The sequence below is a fragment of the Acomys minous genome (genome assembly GCF_964271855.1).
Source record: "Acomys minous genome assembly, chromosome: 14".
Classification (NCBI taxonomy): domain Eukaryota; kingdom Metazoa; phylum Chordata; class Mammalia; order Rodentia; family Muridae; genus Acomys; species Acomys minous.
In genome coordinates this window covers 42,979,603-42,996,488 of record NC_140496.1, presented here as the reverse complement: position 1 = coordinate 42,996,488, position 16,886 = coordinate 42,979,603, and the positions used below count along the sequence as shown (strand labels likewise).

Here is a 16,886-nt window from a genome sequence, read left to right as displayed (position 1 = left end):
TGCCAGGGAAGAGATGTGCCTGTCCTCCTAGAGCTGGCAGGCTAGAGGAAGTGACTAACAGAGACAATGCCTTGCAGGGGGCGGTGCCGCTGTAAGCATAAAAAGTCTGAATTTGGACGTGAAGAAGAAGAGAGGCAGGAGTCACGATGTTCTCATGCCTGAAAGAGAAGGAAGTGGGCTTTGGGGCCAGAACACTTCGTGAGGGCAGCAAGGGCCGAGCCAAGCAAGCTCTCATGGCAGTGGTAGAGTTTAGATTTCCTTGCAAGCTCCACAAAAGCTACTTGAAGTGTGTGTGTGTGTGTGTGTGTGAGAGAGAGAGAGAGAGAGAGAGAGAGAGAGAGAGAGAGAGAGAGTATGTGCATTTGTGCTGTGGTGTGTGGGTGGGTGTGAGTGTGTGCGTGGGTGTGGTGTGTATGTGTGAGTGTGTGCATGATTGTGTAGTGTGTGAGTGTTTGTGTGTTTGCAGTGGGTGTTTGGCATGTGTGTTATGTGTGCATGAGTGTGGAGTGTGTGAGTGTGTTTATGTGTGTGGTGTGTGCTCGAGGGTGTGATGTGTATGGCGTGTGTGTAGTGTATATATGTGGTGTATGTGTGTGGTATGTGTGTGTATGTGGTGGGGCTGCTTGTGTGCGTATGTGTGTGGATGTGTGTGCATGAGTGTGCACGTGTGTGTGTGTGTGTGTGTGTGTGTGTGTGTTTCTTTGGTCGTTTTTTATTTTTGAGGCAGGATCTCACTATGTAGACCAGCCTGGCCTGGAACTAACAGAGATCCACCTGCCTCTGCCTCCTAAATGGGACTAAAGGCGTGGCCGCGATGCCTGGCACTACTGGAAGGCTTTTAACTTGGACATCTCCCACTTGGCACAGCCACTGTGGGTCCTGATATCCCCATGAGCCTCCCCCTTACCTAGCTCTTTCCATGTGCGTTGGCACCAGATCTTTGACCCACACCCAACCATGGCGTCACCTTAGTCCCTCCCTTTCCCACACATCTCTTACTCCCCAGTTGGATGTTGGGGGAGTTGCCCCTCCTCACCATCAGCCTCTCCCCTCAGCTGCTCACTGTGGCCTCCTGCAGCGCTACCCAAAAACCTGGGCCCTAGGTTTCTGATGACTGGTGAGTGTCTTTTGTCCTCCACCGTGACCCTTCCCCAACCAATTAGGCCCTTGAGAGTTCACGGACCTGAGGCTGTCCGCCCCTGTGGTCCTGAGTTCGAGTTCCTTCTTGGTGTGACTCAGATCTTGGTCCACTGATTTCTGTGAGTCTTGGCATCCTCCTCTGTAAAATGGGACGTGAGCGGCTGGCAGCCTCAGATGCGGGCCGGATGCAGCGCACCCAGGCAGGCTCCCTGCTGCACAGCGTTAATGGCAGCTATATATAACCCAAGGCCTCCTTTGTACTGCCACCGCCTCTGTCCTACTTCTAGCCCTCATTACGCCGGCCGGTCTCACAGCTCCTTCCTAACTCAGGCTTCCTCGCCACCAATCTGTCCTCTTAGCTGTCAAGCTCGTCTTCCCCTTGCCAGCCCTAATCACGTCCCTTCTCTGCTCCCATAACCTTCTGTGACTCCCACCGTCCACAGGGCAAGACGCATCGCATAGACCCCAGGTCGCAGCCTCCTGATTTCTCCATTCCCAGTTCCTACCACCCTTCCGGGGAATTGGGTAAGGGGACAGGAGCTCCAGCATCCTGGGAGTCAGCTGAAGACACACTGGCCATGAGAGAAGTCAGCACGTGTGCTATTCTGAGGCCTGAGCCAGCTAAGGCCGAGGTCTCACAGTGAGCACTGAATCCTAAGTCTGAGAGTTTATGACTGCGCCTGGATTTGAGTTCCTTGGCAGTGTGCGCTCCTGTTGGGAGAGGGTCTTCACTTCTCTCTTTTCTGCCTCCTGCTTCAAGAGCCACAGAGGACCTTGCACTTGGATCTGTGTGATGCCCTTGGGCCAGTTTCAGACCCAGTGGCAGCCGTTTCCCCTTACCCAGTGCTGATCAGCAGCCCCCGCCCCCTCCCAGGCTCTGGCCTGGCCCCATTCTGCTGTTTGTTTGTTTGTATGTTTTAGTTCAAAGGTAGCCTTCAACTCCTCTTGTGCCTCTGAAGAATAATGACAAGTTTGGGGCGGCTGGAGCACTGGCGGTGGAGTGGGTACTAGCCGTGGGGGAGGGGAGGGGATGGGGCCGAGGGTTTAGGGCTTCGGGGATCGTGGGGACTTTAGCTTTTGCTCTAAGGAAGATCTGAGAAGACAAGGGAGACGGTGGGGTTCTGTGACAGTACAATCCCAGCTGGGTACAGTGTCCTGTGCTTGTGGTCCTAGCACCGGGGAGGCTGAGGCAGGAAGATCACAGGCTTAAAGCCAGTTTAGAATACAAGGTGAGACCCTGTCTTAAAGAGCCAAGAGTCAAAAGTGTATCTCAGTGGCAGGCCTTGGAGCCCAGCCTCAGTACTACAAATAACAGTAATTAATTAAGAAGATTTTGGAGCTAGGGGTGTAGCCCAGAGGCAGAGCATTTGTAGCTGGGGATGGTGGCTCACGTCAGTTATCCCAGCACTCAAGAAGTTGAGGCAGGAGAATTGCCCTCACTTCCAGGACTAACATGGGCTACTAAGTAAGAGCTTGTTGTGTATGTGTGTATAAGTGTGTGTGTGTGTGTGTGTGTGTTACATGCCCTTAATCTCGGCATGCCTCACGCAGTAGCAGAGAACAGTTCCTGTGTCAAGCAAAGGTCAGCATCTTAAGCGGCCTATGGCATATGCACACACATACACAATCCATAGGAGAATGTGTGCAGGTCTACATAAATACCACACCATTTCATAGAAGGAATGGGGACTGTTCATCTCAATATAGGCCTGGGTCATCCTGGAAGCACTGTCTGTAGATAACAGAATGGTTGAACTTTGCATAGAAGAAACTATGGGATTTGTTTCACCTGCTTTTTTTCATTTGTTTATTATGGAAAAGTTAAAATTTCCTCTGCAATTTCAGATTTCTGCTGGGCACTGCTGGTCTATTTTCTCCTCCCTCCACTTGAGATGAAAGCCGGGGCTTTGTGGATGTTAGACAAGACCTGAGCCACTGAGTCACACCCCAGCCCCTCACTGGGGGATTCTAGGCAGGGGCTCTACCCTGAGACACACCCCAGCCCCTCACTGGACGATTCTAGGCAGGGGCTCTACCCTGAGACACACCCCAGCCCCTCACTGGGGGATTCTAGGCAGCAGTTCTACACCCGAGCCATGCCCCAGCCCCTCACTGGACGATTCTAGGCAGGGGCTCTACCCTGAGACACACCCCAGCCCCTCACTGGATGATTCTAGGCAGAGGCTCTACCCTGAGGCACACCCCAGCCCCTCACTGGGGGATTCTAGGCAGGGGCTCTACCCTGAGGCACACCCCAGCTCCTCACTGGATGATTCTAGGCAGAGGCTCTACCCTGAGACACATCCCAGCTCCTCACTGGACGATTCTAGGCAGGGGCCCTACCCTGAGGCACACCCCAGCCCCTCACTGGGGGATTCTAGGCAGGGGCTCTAACCCTAGCACAACCTGGATAAGAACACTGAGCTGCTTCCTCTCAATGATAAGGAGCAGGCACCTGTACTGATGTAAAAACCATCACTTCCTGTCCATCCCTGTCCCCAGCGTGCCTCTCTCTGACATGTTTCTCTCCTCAGTACACATCGCTCTGACATTTGATGTGTTTACTGGGTTCTCTCAGCTTCCTCCACACAGAGAGACCCTTAACTCCTCTGTTCTCACTGAGCAGCAGCTTCTGTCTGCACAGAAAGAGCAAAGTGGGGCTCAGAAATAGAATGGTGCCTGTCAGAGGAAATCTGAAAAAGCCCAAAGAAAACTGCCAAGTTGGTCATAATCAGAATGGTCAGGAGGCTGTGACATCAGGCCAGCCTGAGCTAGTGTGTGTGTGTGTGTGTGTGTGTGTGTGTGTGTGTGTGGTGTCGGCTCATGCTGGTAATTACACACCTAAGATACTGAAGCAAGAGGATTTCTGTGCGTTCAATAACAGCTTGGGGTACATAATCAGTATGTTACATTGTGATATGATACTGTCTTATATATATATAATATATATATCTATATACATATATATACACATATATACATATTTGTATATATACATATACATATGTGTATATATACATACACAAATATATATATACATACAGACGTGTGTGTGTGTGTGTGTGTGTGTGTGTGTGTGTGTGTGTGTTTAATGCTTTTAACCCCAGCACTTATGAGGCAGAATCTGCAGCAGGAGAATCTCTATGAGTTTGTGTGTGTGTGTGTGTGTGTGTGTGTGTGTGTGTGTGTGTGTGTGTAGAGACACATATTTATCATATATAAAACAAATATGTAGTGGAGAAAGAGAAAAGAGACTAGGGTGCCACTTGCTGTCTCTGGTTTGCTGTATGTTTGTATGTTCCAGGCTAGCTAGCCCAGGAGCATCTTGGGATTAGAGGTCGGCCCGCTCCCTGCGGGTACACATAGGCATACATCACATACACATGGAAAGAAAAAGGGGTGTATAAGTCACCTCTCATTCCGTAAGACGGGAGCCATTACTGTCACCTGGCAGCTGATAGAACTGACCTGACGATGTCCAGTCCCCAGCTGAGGGCCACATAGCACTACCCATCCACCTGCCCCAGCCCTAGCTTTCGGGTCTTACTATTGTTTTCTCCTGCAGCATCTTGGCCACTGTCGGAACAGAGTTTGACCTACGGACACTGAGGGCGGTTCGTGTGCTGCGGCCACTCAAGCTGGTGTCTGGAATCCCAAGTGCGTGAGTCTCCATCCTTCTAGAAGGCTCTGCTTAGGGGCCCCCGGTTCCCATCAGGGCACACTCCCCCCTCAGGGGTTCCCAGGAACCAGGTCTGGGTGTTCTCTGGAAGCAAAGATGTCTCACCCATGTGTTGAGCACCTGTCGTCTCCCGGGAGACATGTTCTGCACACAGTTCTTTCAGCACCTAGAACCAATTATATAAACTCTGCTCATGTTTCATAGGTGGGCACATAGGCTCAGGATGGCTGAATAGTCGGACCAGGGTCACTTGAAAAAGAAGAGGCCGAGTGAGAGTTAGCAAGTGGAACTCGTGCCTGGGTGGTGACCCTGTGGTAGTGACTATCGGCATTTAGTGCCCATGAACGGAGCACTGCAGAAAGAGGCTCTAGTGCTCCCATCAGTTGGTGTATACCCATTGCACAGATGAGAAGGGTGAGGCTCAGGGAAGTCCTTCACAGGTAAGTAGAGTGAGCACAGCGTCCGCATATTCTCCTGCTCTCGTGTCCCCCAGGCATGCCTGGGCTCCACGCCATGGGGAGGTCACAAAGCATCCTTGTTTTTAAAAAAAAAAAAAAGAAGAAGAAGAAGAAGCCAGGCCAGGCGTGGTGGCGCACGCCTTTAATCCCAGCACTCGGGAGGCAGAAGCTGGTGGATCACTGTGAGTTCAAGGCCAGCCTGGTTTACAAAGTGAGTCCAGGACAGCCAAGTCTATGCAGAAAAACTCTGTCTTGAAAAACAAAAACAAACAAACAAACAAAAAAGCCAGGTGTGGTGATGATGTTGGCAATTCTAGCACTGGGAATGGGGAGACAGGCTCCTGGGGGCTCATGGCTAGCAGGTCTAGCTAAGTCAATGAATGCCAGATTTAGTGAGATTTGAAGCTTTGACCCCTAGCCTCCATATGCACGCATGTGCTCTTGTTTGTAGCTAAGCGCACACACACACACACACACACACACACACACACACACACACGAATAAATAAGTCAATACTACACTGTCCCATCCCTATGTTCACTGTATTGGCCTCACTGATCAGAGTCACTCCAGGTTTCTCTGGAGGGGAGTTGATATCTCTCGGCCTCGCCATGGTTTTCCCCCTCAGCACCATAAGAACATTTAAAATTAAAAGAAAAAAGAGAGACTTGCCAGCTGACCACCAGCATGTTTATTTTACAGGGGAAAGGAGTCCAGCAGGCGCCTATCCCATTAAGTAAAGAGCAGGTGACAGGCTAGTGCCAACAAGCTGGTAAAGGCACTTGCCGGCCTGAGCCCCATTTCTCGGACCCACGTGGTAGAAGGAGAGCCCCAATCCCTGCTCTTCCAGATGATAGCACCCCCATAGAGGCTCACAACTGTCCTTAACTCCACTCCCACAATACTCAATGCCTTCTTCTGGCCTTTGTGGGCACCAGGCACACAGATGGTACACCACCATGCATATCAACAAGACATTTGTACACATAAAATAAAAGTAAATCATTTAAAAATTTAGGGACTGGGAGAGGTGGGTCAGTGGTTAGGAGCACTGGCTGCTCTTCCAGAGGACCTGGGCTCAACTTGTAGCAACCACATGGTAGCTCACAACCGTCTGTAATGCCAGTTTTGGGGGTCCTGACATCCTCACACAGACAAACATACAAGCAAAACACTAATGTACATTTTTAATCATTAAAGCTGAGCAGTGTTGGCACATACCTTTACTCCTAGCACTCCAGAGGCAAAGGCAAGTGGATCTCTGTGAGTTCAAGGCCAGCCTGGTCTACATAGAGGGTTCCAGGACAGCCAAGGCTACACAGAAAAAAAACAAAAAAACCAACTGAACAAAACAAAACAAGAAAAACCTATCTCAAAAAAAAAGTTATTTTGAATTATACAGTTATTTAAATTATACAGATTATGTGTAGACTATGCAAACGGCATCCAGTTTATAGAGCAGACGTGGGTGTCCGAAGACATTGCTGGCCATGGGGACCTCTGCATACTGCAGGGACTGTGTACAGCACAGAGACTGTGGCCAGGATTTGACCTGCTTAACAGGGGAGTTAAAGGTCTTATTCTGTTTCCCTCTAGCTTGCAGGAAAGGGAGGAAAGAGGGAAGGGAAAGAGCAAGTGGTCTAACATTCCCTGAGTTTTAGAACTGTGCTGGGCTGTGAAAGGGCTCAGCGGGTGACACACTGCTGAGGTCGAGCCCCAAGACCCCCATAAGAGTAAGAGAGCTGACTCCACAAAGTTTTTCTCTAACCTCCACAAATAATCACAATAATTAATTACATTAAAAAGTTTAGAACTGCCTGTCTCTTAAAAAAAAAAAAAAAGCAACAAAAAATAACCCCGAACCAATGCGGATGCAGCATCTAGTGAGGTGAAGACATCGATGGTGAATCTGTGAAGACAAGGGTTCACCTGGGGCCCTTCACACCCAAATCCCCCATATCCAGTGGTGTAAAGCTGGCCTCGGCCTCCAGGGACCACCCCTGGACCATCGCCTACCTCCCTTCCCCCTCCCCGGACCCCTCTGTTCCGGTTCATCCTTCTCAGTTGAGTTGTTCAGGACAGAAGCTTGTGCGGATAGCAGAGAGCAGCAGGCTGTGTCGGCCACTCAGGCGAGCTCTGACTTTGCTGTCCCTTGAGCTCACAGAGAAGTCAGACCTGCCTGAAGCTCACTTGGAAGTCAGCTGCCTCCACAGGCCAGGGCTGCAAGCTGAGTCAATAGGGAATCGGGTTCCTTGAAGCGCTTGCTGCAGGCCAGTGCAGGGCTGCTGGTAACCAAAGGGAGGCTTTGGGCAAAGGATAAAGTGGCCCCTCTTGGTTTGGGGCTATTTAGGGAAACAGCACCCCCTTGTGGAAGGAAGCTACTGAGCGTGCCAGAAAATGACTTAGAAAGCCCTAGCCAGTTGCTCCCTCTTGGGCCTTCAAACTCCTCACAGTAGATAATAAATATTTGGAAACGTTTTATAACCAAAAAGGCCCTTCTGTGGGGTGAGCACCTCCCTCTTCGTCAGTCTCACGCTGGGCTCTGTGGGAGGAGTTTGGCGGGGTGGGTGCTCACAGGCCGGCCTCTCTCTGTCTCCCCAGGTTTACAAGTCGTCCTGAAGTCCATCATGAAGGCGATGATCCCCCTGCTGCAGATTGGCCTCCTCCTGTTTTTTGCAATCCTTATTTTTGCAATCATAGGGTTAGAATTTTATATGGGAAAATTTCATACCACCTGCTTTAATGAGGGGACAGGTAGGTCCACACTGGGGGGGTGGGATTGGGGTGGGGTGGGGTGGCGTGGGGTGAGGCTTTTCTCAGGAGACAAAGATCCAGAAAGGATAGGCAGGGAGCACTCAGACTCCACAGCAAATTACAGTCCACAGAAAGAAGGCTGTGTGTTTACCCGGGTGTGGTGGCACAGGGCTGTAATCCCAGCACTTGGGAGGCAGAGGCACTTGGATCTCTGAGTTCGAGGCCAGCCCGGTCTACAGGCTTGTTCCAGGACAGCCAAGGCTACGCTTGAAAAAAACAACGAAATATGAGATCTCGGATGCACCCCAACATGACTAAACTGCCTGCAGGGAAAGACCGCAGCCACTACTGCCTCGGACGCCTTAACTGCAGGCAGACCGTTGGATTTGGGGGACCCTAGAAGGCAACCCAGGGGATGCATGGTTTGTTTGAGAGTGGTCCCTGAGGCACCCCTCGGAGACTGAGAGGCAGGCTGAAGATGTGCTCTTGAGCAGTTCTTCCTGTGGGCACGAGGAGATGAAGTGGTGTCTGGAAATAGCAAGGAGTGCAGTTCCATCACGGAAATGAGGGGCCAGGCCAGATAACAGGGTGTAAGCAAGGAAGAGGACTGCCCTGCTCCTTCAGAACCCAGCCCCTGACAGCACGTGTGCAGGCAACAGGAGCTGTTAATGCCCGGCTAGTGCTCTGGAGAGGGTCCAGGGTAGTTTCTCTCTGGGCTTAGACTGCGGATGCCCTTCTAGTTCACTTTATCTCTTGGGTGGCCAGAGCTGATGGCTCAGGCAACCGATCAGGGTTGAAAGAAGAAAAAGGAAGGAAGGGGAAAAAGAACCCAAGGTTTCTTCTCTAGGGACTGGCTGTACTGCGGCTAAGGAGAACTTTAACTGACCACCTTTTTTCCTATGGCTGAGGCTGTAAAAGCGGCTTCTGGCTAGAAACTGCACAGGGGTGGTAAAAGGAGGCCTTTGATCTGTAGATAGGCCTCTTTGCAGAGATCTCCAATAAGTTGGTGTAAACTTAGGCTTATTAGCCATAGAAGGCTGATGCCCCTGAGTCTGCTAACTTATTTGAGAATCTATAGAGAAATAAGAAGTAAGAGAGAGAGAGAGAGAGAGAGAGAGAGAGAGAGAGAGAGAGAGAATAAACCACTCACACACATACGTTCAAGAAAAGAGGACCAGGAGAAAAGGTGGATGAAGTCAGGCGTCTTAACTTCAACTGAAGTTAAGCTGCTCAATCTTTCCTCCTCTGCTCTCCTCAAGTTTCTCCTCAATTTTCTCCTTCATTTTCTCCTCTCTTCTCTCTCCTTTTCTCCTCTGTTCTCTTGCTCACGTTTATTGTAGCCCATATTTATACTTCTGAGAAAAGGGAATTACCTCATAGTCAAAAGAGTACAATTAATCACAAAAACAGATGAATCCTAAAATACAACAGATTACATGTTTTAAAGCTAAACATTTCTTATCTATGTATCCACTACATAAGTTTATGGTGAGTTCAGAATGACGAAGGTTGGCAGGGTCTAAGGTTAACAGGGTCTGAAACTTACAAGAGTATACAACTTATCAGTTAGGACGGACCCGACTATACATTATCCAGCTATCTCTTAGTTCGTTATGAGCTCAAGACAATAATTTTGCCTGTCTTTCATTCTAAGAAACAGAGTAAATTCAGACATCTCTAGGTAACTTCATTCCATATAGGTTCACATGGAGTTTAAACAAATTTGGCTTTTTCATGGTCAAATAACCAAGATTCGTGGTGCCATCTGCGGTGGAGGCTTTATCTGAAGCTACAAATCTGCTGGTAGGCTATCCTAAGTGAGGCATCTGGAGGTCCACAAAGGTATTTATTGCAGCCATAAACTAACTTTAACTTTTAAAACTATTTGAGTCAAATCAGGAATTCCATAATTAGGGATTAATTCATCTGGAAAACAAAAAGTACATCTTCAATAAGATCCGCTAGGAAGTTTGCTCAATCAGAGCTGGTCAGTACCCAGAAAATAACAATTCACACCAATGCCAGATGTATTTATTTTTGGTTTCTCGAGACAGGCTATCCTGGACTTGCTTTGTAGACCGGGCTGGCCATGAATGTAGTCCTGGCTGTTTTGGACTCACTTTGTAGACCAAGCTGGCTTTAGACTCACAGTGATTCACCTGCCTCTGCCTTCCTGGGTGCTGGGATTAAAGGCATGCGCCACCATGCCCGGCTCTAATGCCAGATTTCAGAGAGATGCAGCAGTGCACAATTGACAGGGTAGTCAGAGGTTGGAAGCAATTCTGGGGCACATCACGATACAGACCGGATCACCTCCAGAGATCTCTCATGCCTCCTGGACTTTCCCAAATCAATGGCTCCTGACAGCATGTCAGAGGCTGGAAGCAGTTTCGGGGTACATTGTGGTATAAGACCTTGCAAACACCAGATCACCTCCTAGACAGCCGACATGCCTAGAGGAGCCTTGCCTCTGATAGGATCCTTGCCTCTGATAGGATCCTGTTTCGTCCAGTTGAACCCTGCACCCAGCAGGTGCTGCAGGTGCTGCCTACCTGACCAATCAGAACCCCTCATGCAGCAGACGCTGCCTACCTGACCAGTCAGAACCCTGCGCCCAGCACCTGACCAATCAGAACCCTGCACCCAGCAGGCACTACCGACCTGACCAATCAGAACCCTGTGCCCAGCAGGTGCTGCCTACTGACCAATCAGAACCCTGCACCCCATCATGCTTTGGCTAACCCTTGGGAGGCTGAGTCCAGAGGGAGCTTTGGGTCCCCCAGAAGTCGCCCGGCAGGTGCACCTGGGGCTCAAGTCTGACCTTGTCTGGAAGAAATACACTGCATATACATTTGGAGGTGCAGGCCTTTCCAGATAGATTCACCTCAGTTCAATCCTAGTCTCTCCAGATCCGAGCTGCCTGTTGCCCCAGGATCCACGGGGCAGGGCGGGGGAGGGGGGCGTGCATGTGTTTCAGTATTGGGACCAACCGCCCCACAGAAGGAAGTCTGGATTTCCAGAACCAGAGAAAGAGTGAATTCACAGGCAGAGAGGTGTGGGGGCCTTCTTGGGAAAGGCAGCCAGGGAAGAAGTGGCCTTGTGCCAGCCGCACCCGCTGACCCTAAGCAGATCCTCAGAGATGCTGGCCTGGCCTGGTCCCAGATGGAGAGTCTGTTAGAGAAGCCTGGAGCTCCATGTCCTTCCGTCCCCTGTGTCTGTCTTCTCTCCTGGGCTTGTGAAGTTTGCTCAATACGGAATGGCCTAATTATTTCTTTCTCCAATGAAGAAGGTGTTAATTGAGGCAGATCTATTTCTGCACCTGGCCTCACCCAGGCGGAAGACGGCGAAAGAGTGTGTGTGTCTATCAGCCACATGCAGAAAAACCCAAACTTAGGGCTCAGAGGCAGGCTGTGTGAGATTTCTGGGGTGTTTTTGTTTTTGTTTTCTTTTCCCATGCAGGGTATGGCTGGCTGGGGTCCCCGGGGGTTGTTGGGGGACAGATGTAGGTGGAGCGTGGAGGACAACAACCTGGATTCGGGGAGGCGATCCAAAGAGCTCCCAATTAAGACTAGAAGATGTGTGTGAGTAAGAGACAGATATATACAGACGCCCCGGCAGCAGGCTAATTTTAAAATATATTTATAGCTGAATTTCTCCGACTCCGGATGGCTGTTTCTCGAATCAAGCCTGAGAGTGCTTGGCATCGACGGCTGGGGTTGAGGGGGCTGGGGTCGAGCACACCTCTGGGTGCTGTTGCTAAAGATAGGCGGTTCCCAGCCCCAGGCGCGGGGAGCCCACTTCCTGCCACCCACAGCCATCCCACACATTCACAGGCTCCCCGGCAAAGTGGAGTGCTTCCTGTTTTCGAAGAGTTTCCAGAATCCTGGATGAACAAGCCCCTGGCTCGCAGACGTTTCTAGGCCAGGAGGATGACATGCTGAAGGTTCACACTCAACAGAAAAAAAAAAATTGGGTGGGGGTGGGGGGGAGGGGGCACCAGAATTAGCCGGGTGAACACAAAGGGCTTCTCGTGATTTGGGCTGGAAGTGGGGCAGAGAAGGTTCTAGAGGCATAGATTGTCTCCGTAGGGCCTCTGTAGAGTTTTTGTTCTTGCCCTAAGCCTTAAGCTTTAAAGATTTCACCCTCATGGCTGCACCAACTATGTATGTGTAAGTCTAGTGTCTGAGCAGCCTGGGTACCAAAACCAGAAGCAAGGCCTCTTGTTGCCTTTGTTTACTGGACATTTTGTGGTGTTTTTGTTTTGGATTTGTTGTTGTTGTTGTTGTTGTTGTTGTTTTGGTTGGTTTGGCTTTTGTCTTGTTTGGTCTCTGTCTCACTGCATAGCCTAGGCTAGCCTGAAAGCAGTCATCTTCAAACTTCCTGGGTGCTAGGGTGACAAGTGTGAGCCACTCACTGCCCCTGGCACGGTCCCCCCTGTTGTCAGGGTGCGCCCATATACTGGGGGATGATACAGCTCCCCTCCCTGCGTGGCAGTTGGAGTGGGTGCGCTAAAGCCAGCTGCACACAGGAAATGGATCTCTGTTGAGTGGAAACTGGAGGGTTTTTTTTTATACATTTGGCTGTTAGTTTTCTTTCCAAATATGTCATCTTTGTTTTTGAGCCTTCTCAAACCAGCCATCCCAGCCCTAGGGAAGTTGAGGCAGGAGGATTTCCAAGATTTAGGGCTACACGGTGAGCCAGATTGAGCCAGGTGTTAGCTGTGGGTGCTCCAGGCCTTTCCTCCATTCACTTCAATGTCAAAGGATTTGGATGTGACCTCTACAGCCCACTCCTCCCCAAACGCTGTCTTGGATCTCAGTGTTAAGCAGTATCCCCTGGCTTTCCTGATGAGTCAAAATTATCTCCTGCTATTGGGTGAGAAAGATAGGTTATGCTCCTACCCACAGGTAAGGGTGGGAACCGTGATTACCTGCCCCTCAGCCCAGAACCCCATGTGTGTCACAAAGAAAAACACTCAGCAAGGCTCTAGAAATACACATAGATGGACGCGCATCTCATGGTGCCCAGATCTGACCGTGCTGCGCAGCACAGACCGCATCTCCGTAGTTAAAGACTGAGGAGATGTAACACAGATGCGGCTGCCAGTGGAGCCCTGGATGTTGGAGCACGCGGCTGCCGGCTGAGCCCGGAAAGAAAGAGCTACGAGTGCTTGGAAACCAAGAGGCATCCTTCCTGTTTGCAGATGAGACTGTCCAGTGTTGTGTTGGGGATCTGTCGTCACAACATTCTAGCAAGTGGTCTGAGTGTGTAGAGGGGGTGGACAGGAGCAAGGCTGACCCAGGGTCACTTGGTGTTACAACCAGTGATAGGTACATGGAAAGTCACCTCGAGAAGTAGTTCTTAGTTATATAGGTATCTGATTCTCCAGGAGTCAAAGGAGAAATAGTAATGGAAATTGGGGGCTCTGGAGACACACCATGACTACGGCAACTCTTTGGCTGGAAGAGGGGGTGTTTTTATTTTTTTGTTTGTATTTTGTGGTCCTGGCTGTCCTGGACTCGATTTGTAAAGCAGGCTAGCCTCCAGCTCACAGAGATCTGCCTACCTCTGCCTCCCCGAGTGCTAGGATTACAGGCGTGCGCCAACGCGCCCAGCTCTATGGGAACTCTTATAAAAGGAAAATATTTAATCAGGGCTGGCGTACAGTTCAGAGGTTCAGTCCATCGTCATCATGGCAGGAAACACAGTGGCTCACGGGCAGACATGGTGCTGGAGATGGCAACGGGAGTTCTGCATCTGGATCCTTGGGCAGCAGAGACAGACAGACAGACAGACAGACAGACAGACTGGGCCTGGCTTGAGCTTCTAAAACCGCAATGCCTATCCTCAGTGACACATTTCTTCAACAAGGCCACACCCCCTAATGGTGACACTCCCTGGTGACCAAGTTCAAACACCTGAGTCTGTGGGGACCCCACTCCCATTCAAACACCACAGGAGCATTTTCACAATGTTGAATAATAACCACAACAGTGTTTCTGAGATGTAATCAAAGCTTCACTTGAAGGACAATCTGTAGCCTTAAAGAAAATGACTCAGTTTCAACAGGTTAAAAAAGGACAAAGGCTGGGCAGTGGGGACACACACCTTTAATCTCAGTACTCAGGAAACAGAGGCAGGTGGATCTCTGTGAGTTCCAGGCCAGCCTAGTCTACATAGTGAGTCCAGGACAACCAGAGCTGTTACACAGAGAAACCCTATCTCAAAACAAAAAAGTAAAACAGAAACAAAACACATACACACACACACACAAACAAACAAACAAACAAAAAGGAAATAGAAAACCAAACACTGACATAATGTCATCCCAATAGGCACTGTTTCCCGTCCTCAGTTGGTTTTCTCATTCCTTTCTAGACGACATGGAGAGTGAGTCGCCAGCTCCGTGTGGGACAGAGGAACCCGCCCGCACCTGCCCCAACGGGACCAAATGTCAGCCGTACTGGGAAGGGCCCAACAACGGCATCACTCAGTTCGACAACATCCTGTTTGCTGTGCTCACTGTTTTCCAGTGCATCACCATGGAAGGCTGGACTGATCTCCTCTACAATGTAAGTGCGGCTGGGGCGCGCAAGGTGGCACGGGGAGGGGGGTCCCTGAGCTGCGGAAGTCTACATGGTACATAGACAATACTTCCTACTGGTACCCCAGCGTGTGTTAAATGTGGCTTCGGTGTGCGATCCTGAACTCAGCATGGGTGAAAGAATGGGGCCGTCCTGCCCAGGGCATGCCCACCCATGACATAAGTATATCCCGGGCGGGCGGCGGGGGATGGGCAACTATGAGGATGTTGGTGTCCAGTTTCTAGGTCACACTAAGTTATCTGGAACCCCAGTTTCTTTGTCTAGGCTCAAACCCGTGCATTTCTGAGATAATGTGTCACCGTTAGGCAGCCACCAGCACAAACATGGCTGAAGTTTGGACACACCCACCAGACTTTGCACACATCTACACAAACCATTTGACAGGCCAGAATTGTGAACAGAAGCAGAGAAATGGGGGTGGGGGTGGGGGTCATGGGTACAGACCATGGCTGGCTCACTCACTCTACACTACATGACAGACACTCAGATTCTAGAAGCGCTGAGTGTATTCAATTTGGTCAGCTTTGAAAGGTGTGCGCTTGCCAAGTGGCCCCTCCGCAGCCAGATCTGAAAGGGCACCCGTTCTACCCTGTCTCCCTTCTGCCTTGGTCGCCGTCCCTCACCTCTCGTCCAGGAGCCCTTCTGTGCCTTGGCTTCCAGTCTCCTCACTAACTCATTTACCCCAGTGCAGTCATCCCTCAGCAGCCATGGGTCATTGGCTGCAGAGCCCCTCTGCACACCACGGTCGGGGGCTGCTCACAGTCCTTGCGTGAAATGCGATAGAAGCTGAGCACCTCCTGTGTTCTCTAAATCGTGGTGTGCCAGCCTTTTGCTACCTTGGCACTGCAAACATGGCTTGCGCTGGGTAGCTTAGGAAGCATGCGCTGGAGGTTCTCTGGGTGTGCCCAGACGTGTGTGGTTTTCTGAATACTTCTGACCACAGATGTGGAGGGCTGACAGCTTGAGAAGAACCAGATCGCTAGCCTGGGCTGAGGAGATGGTTCGGTAGATAAAGTGCTCGTCTTGCGAGTGTGAGGAGCAAGGGTGAACCCTCCCAGGAATGCTGAGTGTGTAGTGGCCTGCCTGTAACTGTGGTGCTCCGGAGGCAGATCCCTGGAGCAAGCTGGATGGCTAGACTAACCAAGTGGAATACTGTCCCTGTTCAATATTGGAAGGCACTCAGTGTCAACCTCTGTGTGCACACACAGGCATGTGACATGTGCGTACACACTATGCATACAATTTTTTAAATCTATATTTTTCATCCTAGCTCCAGAGGGCCATACCATACACTTTTCCCACTGCTTCTTCTCTTTCCTAACAGCACGTTCTAGAATACTCTTTGTGGCAAGACAGGGTTCTTATTCTCTGTATAGCAGCTTAATATTGCATTGTGTTGCTGTCCACAGTTTACGTACCCAATCCCTTAGAAAGGCTTGTCAGGATGCCCTCACCGCCACCAAGATCGGGTGCTCTGTCGTCATAATCACTGGTGCACTGTGGGGTTTCCATGGTTTTGTAGATGCAGATGGACTCTTAAGGGTCTGATGTCCCCAAAGTGGGATTATGGAGTCAAAAGCTAAATTCATTCATAGAGTTGCTTTTTAAAACATGAAATGAGGGTGGGGAGATGGCTCAGATGGGAAAGTACTTGCCACAAAAGTACTAGGACTTGAGTTTAGGATACATGCAAAAAGCTGGGCATGGGGCCAGGCTTGGTGGCGCATACCTTTAAGCCTAGCACTTGGAAAGCAGAGGCAGGAGAATTGCTGTGAGTTCAAGGCCAGCATGGTGTACAAAACTAATCCAGGACAGCCAAGATAACACAAAGAGGCCCTGTCTTGAAAAACTAAAAAGGCAGAAAGGAAGGAAGGAAGGAAGGAAGGAAGGAAGAAAGAAAAAACTGGGCATGGTAGCTTGCTCTTGTAATGCCAGAGCTGGGGAGATGGAGGCAGGAGGACTCCGGGTACTTGCTGGCTGGCCACTCTAACCTAATCCTCGAGCTCCAGGTCAGTGGGAGACTCTGCCTTAAAATAAAAAGGTGGGCAACACCCGTGGAACAATACCCAAAGTTGCTCTGTGTCCTACCCATAAATACACACATGCATGCACATGCATTTAATACAGTCATACATGCATGCATTTATACATATATACACATGCACACACATACAAACACATGCATACACACACATACATAGTCATGCATGCACATATATGCGCAGCAAAATGGAGGAGCGAGCCAAGGG

General features: G+C 50.2%; 1 protein-coding gene across 9 annotated transcripts in view; it reads left to right on the top strand.

Moving 5' to 3' along the window:
- The window catches only part of CACNA1A (calcium voltage-gated channel subunit alpha1 A), a 247,265-nt gene that overhangs the window by 96,747 nt on the left and 133,632 nt on the right, over positions 1-16,886 (top strand). For all 9 annotated transcript variants that reach the window (XM_084756459.1, XM_084756458.1, XM_084756456.1 and 6 more), the window contains exons 4-6: positions 4,706-4,797; positions 7,880-8,032; positions 14,411-14,604. In XM_084756459.1, coding sequence (XP_084612585.1) covers positions 4,706-4,797; positions 7,880-8,032; positions 14,411-14,604 — 439 coding nt within the window. The remainder of the gene's footprint in view (positions 1-4,705; positions 4,798-7,879; positions 8,033-14,410; positions 14,605-16,886) is intronic.